The sequence below is a fragment of the Ovis canadensis genome, chromosome 1 (genome assembly GCF_042477335.2).
Source record: "Ovis canadensis isolate MfBH-ARS-UI-01 breed Bighorn chromosome 1, ARS-UI_OviCan_v2, whole genome shotgun sequence".
NCBI classification, from domain to species: Eukaryota; Metazoa; Chordata; class Mammalia; order Artiodactyla; family Bovidae; genus Ovis; species Ovis canadensis.
The window spans coordinates 97,078,012-97,096,850 of record NC_091245.1 but is presented as its reverse complement, the minus strand read 5'-3'; the positions used below and the strand labels follow the sequence as shown (position 1 = coordinate 97,096,850).

Sequence of the window (18,839 nt, the reverse complement as noted above, 5' to 3'; positions counted from 1 at the left end):
TGATTTTTTTAAGAAAGAGACCCAATCTGAATATATAAATAGATTCAGTAAGGTCTAGGATGAATCTATAAGAGAGATCCACAGCACATTAGTAAAGTATGGTCAGGAATGTATAGACTTAGCTGTTAGTTTTTGGTAGTCATGCCCAATCCCAAATTCACCACCAAAAAAACCCTCCTTGTGACAGACACCTGGACTGGACGGACCATGGGCATGTCCATATGTGGTATGTCTTACATTATGTTAAGAGCTAAGGAAGCTTTTCCTGATGAGCATATGAAAAGTGTCTGGCACGCTTACTGTTTACCCATTGGCAGTATTCTTGCCTGAAGTGTCCCAGGGACAGAGGAGCCTAGCAGGCTGTGGTCCACAGGGTCACCAAGAATTGGACACGACTGAAATGACTTAGCATACGGCACAATAGGACCAGGGGCTTCCCAGGTGGCTCAGTGGTAAAGAATGTGCCTGCTAATGCAGGATATGCCAGTTCCATCCCTGGGTCAGGAAGATCCCTTGGAGAAAGGAATGGCCATCCACTCTGGTATTCTTGCCCAGAGAATCCCATGGACAGAAGAGCCTGGTGGGTTGCAGTTCATGGGGTCGCAGAAGAGTCTGACGGACTTAGTGACTAAACAACAACAATAACAACAACAATGGAACCAGAGGGTAAAAGTTACATCAGTTACACTGGAATTTTCTGCATTACCTTTGATACTTCTATAAATCTAAAAGTATTCCAAAATAAAATGTTTATTTTTTTTAAAACTAAAAATGTTTATTTTTTTTTAACAAGAAAAGGTTACATCAGAGATTTCAGCTCTAGGTCAGAAAGAACTTCCTAATAGATCTGTCACAAAACTATATATTTTCCTTGGGAAATACTCAAACCGAGGCTAGATAACTCTCCATCTAACATCTCCATCTAAGGTGGTAACATAGGGAGGAGATTTTAGATTTGGATAATGGATGAATGTCTGCTATCCTTTTTAAAGTTAACTACTTAAATAAAATTATTAATACCTTTGCCCTTTTTGTCTGTTATGTAAATAAGATTAATGTTCATTTTTTTATTCCTTTAATAAATAGAACATTGGCAGTATATCAGTGTATTTTGACTTCTTCACAGTGTTCTATCACTTTATTATGAAGTGAGAAGAAACTGTTCTTTGCCCTTGAACTAATATTTTGTCCCTATCGTTGGTACATGTTGCTGGGAAGAATGGAATAGGAGGTGGAACAATAGAGACTTTGGACATTTTCAGTGAGCCTCTCATGCCATTAAAGAGAATCCGAAGATGTTCTGGTGAGCCCCCAACATTCCAAAACAAGGCAGTAAGAGCTAAGCCTGGCCTGTCTATTTTTTATGTTCATCAAGGCTCAGCATGGCTTTATCTGCCTATCCCCTTATTATTCTGAACTCCCTAATTGCCTGGACTGTTTCTCTCCACAAATAGTTTCATGTACTGTATTCAGCATTAATGTACGGTGACTATGTAGAGATGTCTTCTATTCCTACTTTTAACAGATTAACAGCTAATAAACACCATGCAACACCCTCTCCTCTCAACCTCTTCTAAAAATACAGAGTTTGATTTGCCAACATTGGTGTATTTAAAGCCTCCAAGATTCCAGGGAAGACTTTAGAAAGTTAACTGTGCAAGTATGGCCAGTTCAGAGAGGAAATTTTCCAACACAGAGAGTCAATCAGTGTATCAGCAGCTCATCAGAGAAGAACCTCAGGGGATCTTGTAATCATTTATTAGGGAAGGATATTTGTTCCCACTTAAAATAAAGCTTCTCACATTATTCTTGCTGTGCCGAACTGAAGAGAATGCTGGATGTGTATTACCTAGGGAGGACAGGCAGCGTAAATTTCATCTCAAGAGGAAAGCATATCTTTTCCAGGAAGGGACACTGTGTTCCTTTACAGTGACTTTGCAATGAAAGGATTTATGCTGCCTACTCTTCTTTAACTTTCTTCTCCTATCTTCTGCCGGAATTCCCCCTGCCTCCATGTAGCTGGAAGTGAAACAATTAGTTTTAAAGAGGGAGTAATCAGAAGCTGTGTTTCAAAGCTGTAAACAAAGCACCAACCAATATTCTCTTTTAAGGATATGGAATATCAGCAGTAATATATTTTAAGATAATCCAGATAACCTGGATAATTATGTTAAAACAATGTCTATCAATCTCATAAATTGTTGTTGTTTAGTTGCTAGGTCGTGTCTGACGTTTTTTGACCCCGTCAACTGTAGCCTGTCAAACTCCTTCTGTCTCTAGGATTTCCCAGGCAAGAATACTGGAGTGGGTTGCCATTTCCTTCTCCAAGGGATCTTCCTGACCCAGAGATGGAACCCCTGTCTCCTGCATTGGCAGGTGGATTCTTTACCACTAATGCACCAGGGAAGCCCTAACGATACACACATATATATAATAGAATTTATTGAAGGATAAACTAGGCAGTGGGCACACAGTTCAATTAATGGAATTTCCAGTATCAGTGAAGCAGAAGTAATATATTATAAAAATATTGGCTGTTCCTGAAGTACCAAGTATATGACTCGCAAAGACCATTTTGGTTTTTATATTACAGAATGCAGATAAATATTTGCAGAAATGTATTGGTCCTTTTGTTTGAGGTATAATTTTAGGGACCAAAACACTTGTGTCTTCAAGTAGGCATTTCCTGTTGCAGCAGAAATTCAAGTGTATTTGATCACTTATCTCTCCTCTATTTCTATTACCTGCCTGTCTCGGTTGATTTAAGAAGCCTTTAAAGGCACAGCAATATGACGGTTTCATTGACTCCACATACCTGGTGGCAAAGTTGACTCTGGGTGCACTGTGGTGATGATGATGACATTGTCTTGTAGGGAAATGGTCACTGCGACTCTCCGCTCAGATCTGTTCATGACATCCAGGGGCCTTGACCTTTAACATTTAACGTGTATTTTTCATGCAGGCTAAACCTTCTCTGAAGAAAGGTCAGAGTGAAATTCTATCATAGCTGTGACTTGTTTGCAGATGATCTGAATTGGGTTAATTTCTTCTCTCACCTGTAGTCTAGCAACATCTATAACTCTGCTCTTCCAGACCAGTTTACCCCAGTGATGATACCTCTCGGTTCTTATACATATGCTGATTGTCACCAAACCACCTCAGGATTTTTTTTAAAAGTCAGTGAATTTCTGGGGATTATTTAACAACTTGCTGGCTTTTCTCTCTATAGAACGGGACTGGAAGCCATCATGGAGACTTATGCATTCTGGAGACCCCCTGTGCGCACACTCACCTTTGAAGATTTCACCACCATGCAAAAGCAGCAAGGTAAAGCCCTGGGCAAGGCCTCTGCTTAGAGGCTGTGCCGGGGAGGGAGTGGGAGCTGAACTGAATATAGCGCAGCTGGCCCCAAGCCAAGCCACGAGTTACATGGACTCTCCTGGAACGAAGAGTACTAGATAGCTCCGGAAATAACCAGAGCATCACCGCTTGTGCAAATAAGCTAGTTTCAGAGGCAGTGTTTTACCTGGCACCTCCAGATCCCTCTCCCTTTTCCCAAAGCAAGGTTATGTTCATGATCATAATGGTGTTGAGATGATTGTTTCTATCACTAAGCACTCATGTAGCCCTTAGGATTTGGAAAGTGAAAGTGTTAGTCACTCAGGCGTGTCTGACTCTTTGTGACACCATGGACTGTACCCCACCAGGCTTCTCTGTCCATGGGGTTTTCCAGGCAAGAATACTGGAATGGGTTGCCATTTCCTTCTCCAGGGGATCAAACCTGGGTCTCCTGCGTTGCAGGCAGATTCTTTACCAACTGAACCACCAGGGAGCCGGCAGGGGTGGAGATTTGGAGATAATAATAATTTCATTTATTACTCATGGCAGCCTTATCTGTTTTCTTATTCTAGTTTGTAGGTAAGAAACAACTTAGCCCCAGACAGTGGGAATGAATCTCTCAAGTCTGACAGTGAGGAGGGGGCTGCTGCAAGCCCCTCTGAATCTTCTAACTTGTGCTTTCTCCTGTTTCACTGGTGTGGAGCCACACCCATCCCAAGTGGGTGGGCAGAGTAGACTTTTTTGTTCCATTGCTTTGTGCTTTTCATCCGATTTCTAATCTCCCTTCTCTTCTCAGGGTGGGAAGCCTGTGGCCACGTGAACAGGCTCATAGGCTGATTTCACCTCCTCTTTTCAGTCCAACCAGTGGCTCTCCCGGGGGCAGCACCCATTCACCGGGGTACCCAAGTGAAAGTTTCCCAAATGTCAGACGCCTAATGAGTCTTCCTCTCCAGCCTCCTCTTGTTTCGAAGTGACAGTGATCAAAATTAGTTTGTACTCATTCTATCAAATAGTTGCTATTAATAGAGTCCTAGTTTTTTAATTATGGCTCAGTGATATAGGAGTCCCTTCCAGGACTTGATAACATATTATATTTAACCCGCTTCTCAGGGAGGATCTAGCAGTCTGCACACTGAATTAAGTTTTATGGTGTGAATTACTGAACTCCCTCAGGCTTTAACATGAGATAGTGATTAAAAGCATAGGTTCTGGAGTCAGACAGCTTGAGTTAGGCTCTTATCACTGTTCCTTGCTAGCCTGGTGACACTGATCAAGTCCCTCATCCTTTCTGACATTTAGTTTTCTTATCTGCATAATGGGAGACTAGTTTCCCTAGTGGTTCAGAGGATAAAGCATCTGCCTGCAATGCAGGAGACCCAGGTTCGATCCCTGGGTTGGGAAGATCCCCTGGAGAAGGAAATGGCGACCCACTCCAGTATTCTTGCCTGGAGAATCCCATGGACAGAGGAGCCTGGCGGGCTACAGTCCACGGGGACGCAAAAAGTCTGACATGACTGAGCGACTTCCCTTTCTTCCTTTCACTTTCAAGGATCAAATGAGATAATGCACTTAAAACCACAGGAAGCCCTTAGTATGTGCTTTTTGTCATTGTCATCATCATCATCGTTGTTGTCATTGTCTTCACCCCCTATGTCCCTCATATCAGTACCAGAAAAGAAAGCACACCAGAGACAGGAAATGTTGCTGTTCTGATGATTTATTCATAACATGATTAGACCATTCATCTTCACAGGGATCTGGGGAAGCAAGTGGTCCAGAATATCCATCTCTTTAAAAAATTTTGTTGTTTTATTTTATATTGATTTTTACTTTGAGAGAACAAGTAGGCCTGTGTTATTTTTGGCCATGCTATATGATATGGGATCAAACCCACACCCCCAACACTGGAAGTTCAGAGTCTTAACCACTGGACTGCCAAGGTAGTCCTTTTATTTCCATTTTGAATAAATGGAGGAGAAATGGAAGCCATTTGTTGGAAGCATCTTGCTCCTTCTAATGCTATCAATATATATTCAGGCTGTTGCTGATGCTTTGATGCCTTCATGGCCCTTCAGGGGCAGAGGTTTATGGAAGTTGGGAAATTTGGACCTTCATCTTGATGGTCACTAAACTGTCTATATAACCTTGGGCAAGTTACTTCTGAATCCATTTATTCATCTCAAAGAGGGATAATTTTCCTAAAGAGTGATGATTTTGTGTGTGTGTGTTTGTGAGGCCATTTACATAAACAAGCTTTATAAATGAAGCTGCCATGCAGAGACACTTACTTGATCCTATTTATTTCTGAGGTGTCTCCTTGCTTATCTGCCTTTGCTTTACTTGTTGACTTTCCAAGCCCTAACTGAGCAGGAGTTTTGTATCATGAAGGCTGTTATGAGAAGAGTGGTAGGGGTGCCAGTTCCTGAAAGCAGGCATGGGTGGTGACATTGTGTTCTTTGATGTGACCCCAAGATGTACCGCAGGGCCTGGCACCCAGGAAGTGCTTAATGAATGGTGAATGAGATAGCGCTTGGTGGCACTATGGCTCAGGCAGGCAGGGTCAGCATCTGGTTAAATCTTGGAGTGCAGTCACCGGATGTGGGCATGGGTGCCGACGTGGAGTAATGGTTGGGGGTGGCTACCTGCATATCGCCAGCATGTGGAACCACTGGGCAGGTGCAGTAGGCATGGGGAAGCTGAAAGGGAACCTGCATTGCTAAGATGTGCAGCACAGCAGGGTTCATGATGCTTCTGTTGAAAATTTATCCGTCTGAAGACTTATTGACACATGGGAAGCAATGGTTTAAGAGAAACTGAACTTGCAGAGCAAGCTGTCACACTTGTTCATTGAGTCTCTTTTTATACTGATGGGGGAAATGAGCATAGAATTATTGGATACATATGGTGGTGAGATGGTGCTAGAGGAAAAGCCAAGACTCTATTCAATAGTTTAATTGGAATATATTTTTGAACTATATATTGAATTTGATCCAGATTCTCATTATTAAAAAATACGTGGCTTGGGTTTCTTGACATTAACAAAGGATGTAAAAGTAACAATACTCATTCTTGCTTCCTTTAAAAACTGAGGTTTCCAGTAACTCTGGACAGTATCAGTCATAAAATGAACAAAAGAGACAGCCGTCTGTGTTAAACTGTTTTGTGTCTTAGAAGTAAAGAGTGGTGAGTTTCTAGTGGAAGCTTCAATGGCAGACTGATTTTGTACTAACTCCCTTTTGGTGAAGAGACCATTGGGAATGTTGGCACCAGAGTAAAGATCCAAACAGTGATCAGCCCACCCAGGTGTCCACATTACCTCATTGCTTCAAGCACATGAATATCTGGATGTCAAACACTTAGCCCTGGGACAGTTTTGTGCTGTTGCTGCTGCTGGAGGCTGGATCAGCCATTCTGCTTGGATGAAGTGAAGGGTGCTCTTTCCATCTTGCCCTTGTTGTCAGTTAAATTTCTCTTTCATTAAGACCCATCTGTTGATAACCTTTCAAGGAATGTGCTTAGGTGAATTAACCACAGTTTTACAAAAAAACAAATCTTTCTATTTTAAAAAATATATTGAATGGATGCTCTATATAGTTGTTTTCTCTTACAGAGAAGAATGCATGCTCATTTTTCTCTGACTTTATCACCAAAATGAACAGAGGCATAGAGCAGCCTAGGAACATATCTTCAGTTAAGTGCTGGCAGGACTGAGTTGAGGACTCAGTGGATCTCCTGCTTCACTGGATACTCTCCTTTCCACCAGACTTTCTTCCTTCTTATTTACCATACACACACATACACACACACAATCAGTTTATTAATCCATTTGATGGTGTATTGTCAACAACTTGAGCATTAGCTCTATAAATAGTAAATCCATATTTCATTTTTATGAAGTCAACTGTATGGTTTTATTTTCAGACATCTTCATTTAGAATCAGCAAGGGAGTTTATACTTTTGGATAGTCTGGAGATAGAAATTATGTTTCAGGAATGGCTTCTGCCTAAACACCGCTTGTGGCAGGGACAAAGTAAACTAACCAAGTAAGTTGTACTTATGGAAGTGGAGTGAGGCAACACAGACAAAGAAGTAAAAAGAAAGAAGAGCCCAGGTCAGTTATAGCCAAGTTTAATCTTGTTGTTCTGATGATATCCTGATGTTGTTATGAGGTTGTTCTGATAATATATACAGAGGAGCTACTTGTATGACCAATACTGAGTGGGTTTTTGTGAGTGGAGTCTCCAAGTGATCTGACAACTGTTATGTGAAAAGGAACCATCCAGGACCAGTGGCTCCAAAGCTGGTCATATGTCTCCATCTGTGAATGTAAGGAGACTTGCCATTCTCCATCTGTGAATGTAAGGAGACCTGCCGTTGACAGAAAAGCTCCCTTCTCTCAACTGGTGGCAGACATCACTAGACAGATTTCAGCACCTTTGTGTTTTTCAGTGTTTATCAGGCAGTTAAAAGTCAGGATCATTAAGGTCTCTGTTGGGTTTGTCAACAACTTGAGCGTTAACTCTAGTAGGCCCTTATTTCATTTTTATCAGTTGATTTGTGTTAATTAGAGGTTGGTCAGTGAAAGAGATCAAATACTGAGAAAATTTATGCTAGTAAAGAGATTGGGAATGGAGGAAGGTTCAATGGACAGAGGTCTTTGATCATTACAGTGTTTCAAAGAGAGCCAATTTATGCTGATCTCATTTATCCCTGAGGTAAGAAATAATGCCCGAGAGGAGTTCTTGAGAAGGATTGGAGAGTGTCTCAATTCAGTCCATAGAGCAAATAGTTGCTCGTGCTTCTGGTGCTTAGTTGCTCAGTCCTGTCTGACTCTTCCCGACACTGTGAACTATAGCCTGCTGGGTTCCTCTGTCCATGGAGTTTTACAGGCAAGAATACTAGAGTGGGTTGCCATTTCCTCCTCTAAGGGATCTTCCTGACCCTAGGATGGAACCCCAGTCTCCTGCATCTCCTCCATTGGCAGGTGGGTTCATTTCCGCAGAGCCATCCGGGAAGCCCCAGGGCAAATGGTTATTGGGTACATATTCTGTTTTGTCCTGTAGTCCCTTATGGTCAATACATCCAAAACGGAGTCCATGATTTGCCTCACAGACTTGGCGCCCTCTCCTGGGGGAAGGACGCTGCTGCCCATTAGCCATCTGAGTCAGTTCCCTCCCTCCATATCCAGTTCAGTTCAGCTCAGTCTCTCAGTCATGTCTGACTCTGCAGCCCCATGGACTGCAGCATGACAGGCCTCCCTGTCCCCACCATATCCAGCCGTTACCAAGTTCTCGAATCTGCTCACATCTCTAATCTCCCCTGTTACTACTCCACTCCAAGGCATTATCATCTCTCACCAGACTTCATCCTCAGGCTCCCCATGGTGGTGACATAGCTAGCTGCCAGCATTCCTGCACCTGCATCTTTTTAGGTTTAAATTGGATGGGAAAGGTCATGTATCTCTCTTTAAGATTTCTAGCACAATCTCACTGAGTTTCACTGACTCCAGCTGAGTTGCCTCTGAATTAATTACTGTGGCAGGGATGGGGTTACTTAGATCATCCAGGCCTGAGTCACATCCCTTCCTTGGAGGTATGGGTGAAGGGTGAGTGCGAGAGGGAGTGTTTCTCAGAGGGAAAAGTGGATGCTGTTGCCAGGAACGAGGCAGGATTCCAAATGACAGTAACAGCAGATGCAAACTGCAGCAGAGAAGGTAGTAAAACAAGTATCAGAGAAAATAAGCAAGTCAACGGAAAGTGAAAAAATGGGAGTGTGCCACCTAGGCCATATGGTTATTGTTGTTCACTCAGTCATGACTGACTGCTTGCGACCCCAGCATGCAGCACGCAAGACTTTTCTGTCCTTCACCATCTCCCAGAGTTTGCTCGAACTTGTGTCCATTGAGTCGGTGATGCCATCCAACCATCTCATCTTTTGTTGTCCCCTTCTTCTCCTGCCTTCAATCTTTCCCAGCATCAGGGTCTTTTCTAATAAGTTGATTCTTTGCATCAGGTGGCCTAAGTATTGGAGCTTCAGTTTCAACATCAGTCCTTCCAATGAATATTGAGGACTGATTTCCTTTAGGATTGACTGGTTGGATCTCCTGTGGTCCAAGGGACTCTCAAGAGTCTTCTCCAACACCACAGTTCAAAAGCATCAGTTCTTGGGCACTCAGCCTTCTTTATGGTCCAGCTCTCACATCCATACACGACTACTGGAAAAACCATAGCTTTGACTAGATTGACCTTTGTTGGCAAAGTGATGTCTCTGTCTAGGTTTGTCATAGCTTTTCTTCCAAGGATCAAGCGTCTTTTAATTTCATGGCTACAGTTGCCACCTGCAATGATTTTGGAGCCGAAGGAAATAAAGTCTGTCACTGTTTCCATTGTTTCTTCATCTGTTTGCCATGAAATGATGGGTCTGAATGCCATGATCTTAATTTTTTTGAATGCTGAATTTTAAGCCAGCTTTTTCACTCTCCTCTTTCACCCTCATCAAGAGGCTCTTTAGTTCCTCTTAGCTTTCTGCCAGAAGGGTGGTATCATTTGCATATCTGAGGTTATTGATATTTCTCCTGACAATCTTAATTCAAGCTTGTGCTTCATCCAGCCTGGCATTTTGCATGATGTCCTCTGCATATAATTTAAATAAACAAGGTGACAGTATACGGCCTTGATGTACTCCTTTCTCAATTTGGAACCAGTCTGTTGTTCCATGTCTGGTTCTAACTGTTGCTTCTTGTCCTGCATACAGGTTTCTCAGGAGGTAGGTAAGGTGTTCTGGTAGTCCCACCTCTTTAAGAATTTTCCACAGTTTATTGTGATCCACACAGTCAAAGGCTTAAGTCAATGAAGCAGATGTTTTTCTGGAACTCTCTTGCTTTTTTCTATGACCTTGGAGAGTTTTGAGTATTACTTTGCTAGCATGTGAAGTGAGTGCAATTGTGTGGTAGTTTGAACATTCTGTGGTAGGTATGAATGTGGTGGGGAATGTGGTAGGTATGAAATAGGGGCATTTAAGAAGCAGAGAGACTCAGAACACAGAGAACCAATGTGAAAAATGAGAATTGGGTGAATCTAAAACTGTCTTAAAAGGAAGAGGTTTTAAACAATGTATATCTTTAAACTTTATGGAGAGATGCACTCTTTCTAGGATTGAAACCACATAATTCCCATTATTTTGAGTGAACTCCGGGAGTTGATGATGGACAGGGAGGCCTGGCATGCTGCAGTTCATGAGGTCGCAAAGAGACAGACACGACTGAGTGACTGAACTGAACTGAATTCCCATTAACACTATAATGTTTAAATTTTTGTTTTGAGAAGAGTGCTCATTTCAACTAAGGGTTATTCCTTAGTTGGGATAAATAGGGCTCTGATCATTAAGCTTTATGGCCTCTGGGTTTATTCTCTGGGATCCATCCATAGGATTCTGACATTCTACCTCTTACCTGTTTGAAAGCCTTGAAGAAGGCTACTAAAGGGCACCTGGTGAATCAGCACTCCTCAGGGACAGATGCTATTGAGTTATATGAGAGAAGAGTCTGCTCATGGAACCAAGTAATTATATGGAAATTTATTCTTCACTAGCCCAGATGGGGTTTTGTTTCACTGTTTTTCAGTTTTGGGCAGGGAGGCACAACAAAATAAAGCCACAAGGACACTGTTTGTGAAAGTCTTCATGTTACAGTCTGGAAGCGATCAATCTAAAGATGCAAAAGTCAGCAGGCTTGGTATTCAAGATTTTCATGGTCACATTTAACTTGTCTTCATGGTGCACAAGTATATTCTAGGTTATTGCCCTTGTATGGAATCACTGCTAAACATGTATTCTTTTTGGTTATTTTGGCTGTTGGCCTTGAATGTTGGAGCAAGTTAACATTGAAGTGAATTTTGAGTACCTCCTCACTTTGGGTTGTAGGTAGAATAGCCTGCAAGGAAGTGGGGTGGTGGAGGATTGGTCCTGAAATGCTGGAGAGCTTTTAGCTATTTATAGTGTTACATTTTAACCATCTCTCAGAAGTGGGGACCTTAGTGGTTCAGATGGTGAAGAATCCATTTGTAATGGCAGGATACCTGGATGTGATTCCTGGGTTGGGAAGATCCCCTGGAGAAGGGAATGGCTACTTGGAGAATTCTGTGGACAGAGGAGCCTGCTGGGCTACATACAGTCCATGGGGTTGCAAAGTTTGGGACATGACTGAGTGACTTCACACTTCAGAAGGATTAAGATCTCTGAGGACAGTGAGAAGGACACCCACTTACCTAAATTGTTTGTATTCAATTTCACTTTGCTGGATCTGATCTGAAGAGAGATGGAGACACGGGGCATCTTATTTCCATCCCAAGGGGGGGAGTGAGAGGGAAGGGGCAGATAGTTCAGAGAGGAAACAGTTGATTTAGCCTTTGGGATATGGACCCAGTGGGTGTCCAGTGCTTCACCATTCACAGCCTTAGAGACTCCAGTAGCCTGTTACATGTGGGCAGTTGGCTGTGACGTAATGCTTCCTATAGCGTCAAGTGGCCAGGATGCTCAGGGTGCTCCATGAACAGGGGCAAACCCACAACAGCCATCCCCACTAGGATCCAACCTTTCCCAGCATCAGGGTCTTTTCCAGTGAGTCAGCTCTTCAACATCAGGTGGCCAAAGTATTGGAGTTTCATTTTCAGCATCAGTCCTTCCAATTCAGGTTGATTTCCTTTAGGATTGACTGTTTGATCTCCTTGCTTTTCAAGAGGATAATATATTATTTCATCCGTTTCTCTGTACATGCTTACAACGTTGATATTCAAAATTCCATCTATATGGAGAAGCCCACTTGCCAAGGTCCCATCATTAGAAAGACCACTGGGATTAGAACTGGGTGTATTTGACTCTATAGCCCCTGTTCATCCATTAAATAAAGTTTAAATCAGCACTCTTAGAGCATTCCAGACCTGGCTGTACAGAGCAGATGGGGACAAAGACAAGGCTACACAGGAAAGGAAGGCATGATTTCCTTTGAGAGACAGCTCTGACTGCTGTGTATCAGAGAGGCCTGGCCTCCCACTCGGCCCTGGCTCTTCTGGGTTGAGAGGCCTCTAGGAAGCTAAGTATTGAAATGCATAGGGAGGGCAGCTTGCCTCCTTATGCTTATTTAGCACTTGGCTGGCACTCCCAATCTTGTTTAACAGCTGACAAGCTGTTAGATCATAAGAGAGTAAAGACTTCTCAATATCTTGGTTTGCTTCTTGGCACAACAAATGCCATACTCTTCTCTCTTTTGTATGGACTTTGAAAAAATGGCTGTTATCTTTATTGATTATTTTAAGTACATAAGAGCATTTCTTCAAAGTGGATGGAAGCAACGTGACCTTTTCTCAGACAGGCTTGCTCTCTCCCTTCAAACACTAGTTTGTATGAGGGCTCTCACCCCTTGAAGCTCAGCAGGCCACCAAGCCTCATTTCCAGTGAGTGTCATTTAAAAGCCAGAGCAAGCTGACTACAAACTTTTTAACATGTGCCTCTCATCTGCTCGGCAGAGATCCCTGTAACTGGTTAATAGTTCCCTTCTTATTTTTTTCTAGTGAAACCAATTGAGGCCTTAAATCAGTACCATTCGTTCCATCATGGGCCATCCGAGAAAAGCATTTAGAGTTATAAAAAGTCATCTGCTCCATTTTGCACTTCCTGCTGCAGGGCTCGAGCTTGGCCTGGTGGAGCGTATACCTATGATGGGATGGTACGGCATGCCAAACAGGGGGTCTCTTCCAGGACCACATAAACACCAGATCTGGAAGAGCCAGAATGGACTTTCAAAGAGAGGAGACCAGATACACATCCCATAAAACACAGATCTCTTTACAGCTGGAGTCGAGTTTCTCCATTTGTGCCACAGCACTTATTTCACTGATGTGCCTGGTAGTTAGGGTGGAAGAGGGAGAGAAAAATGTAGGATGCCTCAGAGGGGAACCGCATGCTTGCAGAAAATGAATCCCTGAGCTTCACGTTAGGCTCTGTAGGCTGGGCCCCTCGGTGGCACAGAATTAAGAAGCGTGTTCTCGCTCATCCTTATTGTTTCCCCTTCAAGAACTTCTTCGTTGTGTTTAAATGACTCCTGGGAAAGTACTTGTTACTAGCAATTCACACTTTAACAGAAATGTAATCCACCAGACATAAATATAATTCTGAGAAGGACAGAAATCGCAGCCTATCAGTTCGAGCCCTTGTTTCACAGGTGAGGAGATTTAAGACGTAGCTTGCCTTACCTGTGGATGGGAGCTGGATGGAGGCCAGTGAACCTAGAATCAGGTTTGATGCCCTTCTTTCTGTGGTCAGCTCTGGCTTACTTCTCTTAGAGGTATTTACAGTGTTGGTCTTATCTCAGTTTGTGGAATGAACATCTTTTTACCTCTCAAGGGAATTTTCCTGATGCTAGGAAAGGTTGAGGGTAGGAAGAGAAATGGGAAGCAGAGGATGAGATAGTTGAATGGCATCACCGACTCCAAGGATATGAGTTTGAGCAAACTCTAGAAGCTACTGAAGGACAGGGAAGCCTGGTGTGCTGCAGTCAGTGGGGTCACAAAAAGTCAGATATGACTTAGTGACTGAACAACATCAAAGAGAATTTAAGATTTAAACAAGAAACAAAAAGGAGAATTTCCTGAAATGATTCTACAATCAGGAGCTATTGATATCTGAATCCAGTTCTACCTGGGGAAATTCTTCTGACCAAACAAGAGATGTTATTGGTTGGGCTCTGTAAAAAATTAACTTTGAAAAAACTATTAATAAGAGCTAAATTTATGCTTTTACAGCCAAAACTACTGTAATACTTGTGAAGATAGGCTAAGACTTTTTTACCCACTGTACTAAAAATTAGCTTTGGGTTTCTCTTTGAGGTATCTGCCTCTCAACTTGCATATGTGGGCCTTCTTCATCAGTACATTGTGGCTGGCTTCTTTGGATCCCATTATCTCTAGAATCCTGATAGTTTTCTTCACATTTTTCCCTCACTGACAAAAACCTTATTTCTGCTCCTTTCCATGTTAAAGTTCCTTTACTCTTGTATAGCAGCTCAAGTTACCAGGAGTCCCTGCCTGAGCTGTGGATGACCTAAAGGGTACAGTGCTCCTTGGGGAATCACAGCTCTCAACAATTCTGGGCAAGTCCCACCCTTACTCTGAAAGAGAAATTCCATGAGGGGAGAGTCCCAGTGGAAGACAAAGTAGCTGCTCCTTCTGGAGTTCACATGAAAGGTTCAGCAGTCCTGGCACTCATCACTGCTTTCAGCTTCCAGTAGATGGGACAGGAAGTGGGTGCAGCACTGCTCTTCACAGTCTGGTAAAGGGGAGGCTCAGAAAGGTCATTTTTGACCTTCTGAAACTACTTGAGGGCTTCCCTGGTGGCTCAGATGGTAAAGAATTTGCCTGTAATGTAGGAGACCCAGGTTTGATCCCTGGGTTCCTGGGTTGGGTGGGAAGATCCCCTGGAGAAGGAAATGGCAACCCATTCCAATATTCTTGCTTGGAAAATCCCAATGGACAGGGGAGCCTGGTGGGCTACAGTCCATGGGATCGCCAAGAGTTGGACACAACTGAGCGACTAACACTTTCACTTTCAAACTACCTGAGAACACATTTGAAGTGGATTGGGTTGAACTGGCCCTTTGTCTGTCGGTGCATCAGCCACCAATGCAGTTCTAAAATCTGCAGTATTAGAGCAGCACTCTCAAATAAAATTCAGGGATTTTAGGAGATAAAATGGTCCTGGACATCATCTAACTAAATTGTGGTCCCTGGACCGGCAGCCTCAGGGTCACTTGACAACTTGCTGCAAATCCTCAGGCTCTGTCCCAGACCTTGTTTTTGTTTGGTCACTAATTCATGTCTGACTCTGCAACCCCATGGACTGTGTAGCCCACCAGTCTCCTCTGTCCGTGGGATTTTCAGGCAAAAATACTGAAGCGGTTGCCATTTCCCATTCCAGGTGATCTTTCTGACCCACAGATTGAACCCTGGGTCATCCCTGAGTCTCCTGCATTGGCAGGTAGATTCTCTACCACTGAGCTACCAGGGAAGCCTGTCTCAGACCTACAGAATGAGAATTCTGGGGGTGGAATCAGTGATCTGTATTCTAACAAGCCTTTCAGGTGATTCTTATGTCTCAAAAGAAGTTATGTTTTATTTTTCAGGGGGCAGCACAGGCACTTCCCCAACCACCTCCAGCACTGGGACTCCATCCCCTTCAGCTTCTTCTCATCTTTTATCTCCATCCTGTTCTCCTCCAACGTTTCATCTGGCCCCCAACACTTTCAACGTGGGCTGCCGAGAGAGCCAGCTGTGTAATCTAAACCTCTCCGATTATCCACCGTGTGCCCGAAGCAACATGGCTGCCTTGCAGAGCTACCCAGGGCTGAGTGACAGTGGCTACAACAGGCTCCAGAGTGGCACCACTTCGGCTGCTCAGCCCTCTGAAACCTTCATGCCTCAGAGGACTCCATCCCTGATCTCAGGAATACCAACTCCTCCCTCATTGCCTAGCAACAGCAAGATGGAAGCCTATGGTGGCCAGCTGGGGTCCTTCCCTACTTCCCAGTTTCAGTATGTCATGCAGGCAGGCAATGCAGCTTCCAGCTCCTCCTCACCACACATGTTCGGGGGCAGCCATATGCAGCAGAGCTCCTATAATGCCTTCTCTCTCCACAATCCTTATAATCTGTATGGATACAATTTCCCTACTTCCCCTAGGCTAGCTGCAAGCCCAGAAAAACTGAGCGCCTCTCAAAGCACTTTACTCTGTTCTTCTCCTTCCAATGGGGCCTTTGGAGAGCGGCAGTACCTGCCTACGGGGATGGAGCACGGCATGCACATGATTAGCCCTTCACCCAATAATCAGCAGGCGACTAACACTTGTGACGGCCGGCAGTATGGGGCGGTCCCAGGCTCCTCCTCCCAGATGTCTGTTCACATGGTTTAGTGGCCAGTCCCAGCACCACGGAGCCAACAGCAGCCGAGGCAGATCCAGAGTCTCCAGGGGCAGATCCTCCTCTGTGGAAGCCCAACGCCTTTGAAAAACAGGAACTGTGTATTATTAGTATTATTACTTTCTGGAGGAGGAAAGCACATACCCAACGACAACAAGAGACACTTAAAGCCACTGAAGGAATATTTGCAGTGGAATCATCTCTGACTCAGTGGCCATTCTCCTGCCTTCCCAAATCTTAGCATCGTCTACTCAGAGTGGCCTTTGAAGAAACTGAATAATCGTTTTATAATAATGTTAAGGGAGATGCTAGCATGTAGCAGCCAATGAAAAGTTACCCACACACAGATACATACCTACCTTTACATACACACATACATATGTGCCTGCATACATACACACGTACATAAATATATTCATACACAGACTCATCCATACACAAACATACGTGCACAGTGACTCGGAACTGAGTGAACTCTGTGGAGGGAAGCCCAGTATGGGTGCTTTCACCAAAACTTTGTCTATGTACAGCAGTAGACGGACTGGGTCAGCAGTTGCTGCCTGCCAATATTTCTTCCCTGCAGCTTACCCTTTTTCTGGAATGAACCATGTATCCTGAAACCCCTTCCCATCAATGGGGGTGGAAAGACATCAGTACTCCAACCGGACTTGGCTTCCTGAAAAAGATGGCCTTTGAACTTTGGCTCTCTTCCATTGGTGTGCTAGCATTGATGTTCCCAGTGGTGCCTGTGAAAAGAGGGAGTAAGAGCAGCTGAAAGAGAGAAGGAGAAAGAATAGAGAGCAAGAGAGAGGTGGAGAGCAAGACTGAATGAGGAAGTGAGAGCAGCGATGAGAGTTTTAGTTCACTGAGGAAATGGGTTTGGTCCCCACCCCTACCCCCCAGGTTATGGAAGGAACCGTGGAGTTGTGGAGGAGTAAACCTCTCTGGGACACTATGCCTGGTCAGGCACGGTGAGAAGCACCCAGGCAAGGCATGAGTCTCAATCCCACAGTTCTGACCACTGTGAGCCAGAAGAGGGGGCACCACACAGGAAGTGCCGATTCCAGAGCACGCAGCCTGGCAGGGGAAGGGGAACAGAAGGAGTGTGAGAAAGGAAGAGTTTTATAACCTCAACAGATGATACCAAGAACAGAGGCAACACAGGGAAGGTCTGGCCTTCTGAATGCCAGATCCAGATGCCTGACCTGGATTGCCTGCCCCATTTCCCCTGTGGCAGGAGGAGTCCTGTCACCTTCCAGAGAATTGAGAATGGGCCTTCTGGAATACATCCTTCCACCTGCTCTTAGATCGCCACTTTTTTTTTTTTTGAATCAAATAGTTCGTTGCAATTTTGAAGTTTTGGATTTTTCCTTTCATCTTTCCCTTCCCCTTCAAATCCTTTAATGATAAGAAAAGTGAAGTTTGGTGCCAGCTAAACTTTTTAAGTGGTGTGGAAATGCAGATAGTACCAAGTAAAAGAATTCAGATATTACTAAGATTTTTTTGGTTTTGAGGTGTTGTAGATAAATGTATTTATGTGCCTAGTGGGGAATCCAATATTATGAATATTAAAAAAGGGGGCAATAAAAAGGGTATGTAAAATATGTATGAAGAAAAGGTGTATAAAAATTTGCCCTTATGCACGGAACTCTGTTTCTAAGTGCCAAGCACAGAAAGCCGCTAAATAAAATCTTTGCAATTGTTTTCTGCGTATCCGTTCCTATGGAATAAGCAAGCAGCAGCCCATGCCTTTGAATTGTGCTGTGCATAAGCACAGCATTCTCATCTCTACTATTTAACATGATCTCGTTCAGAACACATGAAGTCTGTATTACCATCCTCATTTTATGATCAGGAACTAAGCTTCATAGGGACAGATTTATCCAGACTACACAGTCTGACAGAGAGAAAACTAGGACATGAAGCCAGGACTGTAGTGGGATACCTGGTTTCATGTTAGCTGCAAAAACCTGTGAGTCAGCTGCTGTATAACACAGGGAGCTCAACCTGTGCTCTGTGAGGACCTAGAGAGGTGGGACTGGAGGGCTGGAGGGAGAATCAAGAGGGAGGGGATATATGTATAATTATAGCTGGTTCACATTGTACAGCAGAAACCAACACAACATTGTAAAGCAATTATCCTCTAATTAAAAATAAAATTTTTTAAATTAAAAATATAATTTATTTCATGAAAAGTTGTAGAAACAAGGATAAATCTATACGCCGTTTTATAAAAAACAAAACCTGTGAGTCTAATAGCAATCCTCATTGTAGCTAACTGCCAGATATTACACCATGTGTCTTACATAGATATCTCATCCAGTCCTCCCACAATTCTATATTGGGTATTATTTTTATGATCATATTATAGATTTGGAAACCAACTTTAAAAAGTTAAAGTCTTCGACCAAAGCCCTCAGGCAAGTGATTAAGCTGGCAGTTTGACCTTAGGGTCTGTGTAATTAGCATTATGCCTTTCTGCTGGAACCCCAGCAGACTTAGGATGCACGGGGACCATCAGGAAAGAATTCTGAG

General features: G+C 43.5%; 1 protein-coding gene across 1 annotated transcript in view; it reads left to right on the top strand.

Moving 5' to 3' along the window:
* TBX15 (T-box transcription factor 15) overlaps nucleotides 1-18,008 on the top strand; it is a 125,135-nt gene extending 107,127 nt beyond the window's left edge. Inside the window, exons 7-8 of the mRNA XM_069602310.1 lie at nucleotides 3,230-3,327; nucleotides 15,513-18,008. Of these exons, the coding sequence (XP_069458411.1) occupies nucleotides 3,230-3,327; nucleotides 15,513-16,297 (883 nt within the window). The 3' untranslated portion in view covers nucleotides 16,298-18,008. The remainder of the gene's footprint in view (nucleotides 1-3,229; nucleotides 3,328-15,512) is intronic.
* The last annotated feature ends 831 nt before the right edge of the window (nucleotides 18,009-18,839 follow it).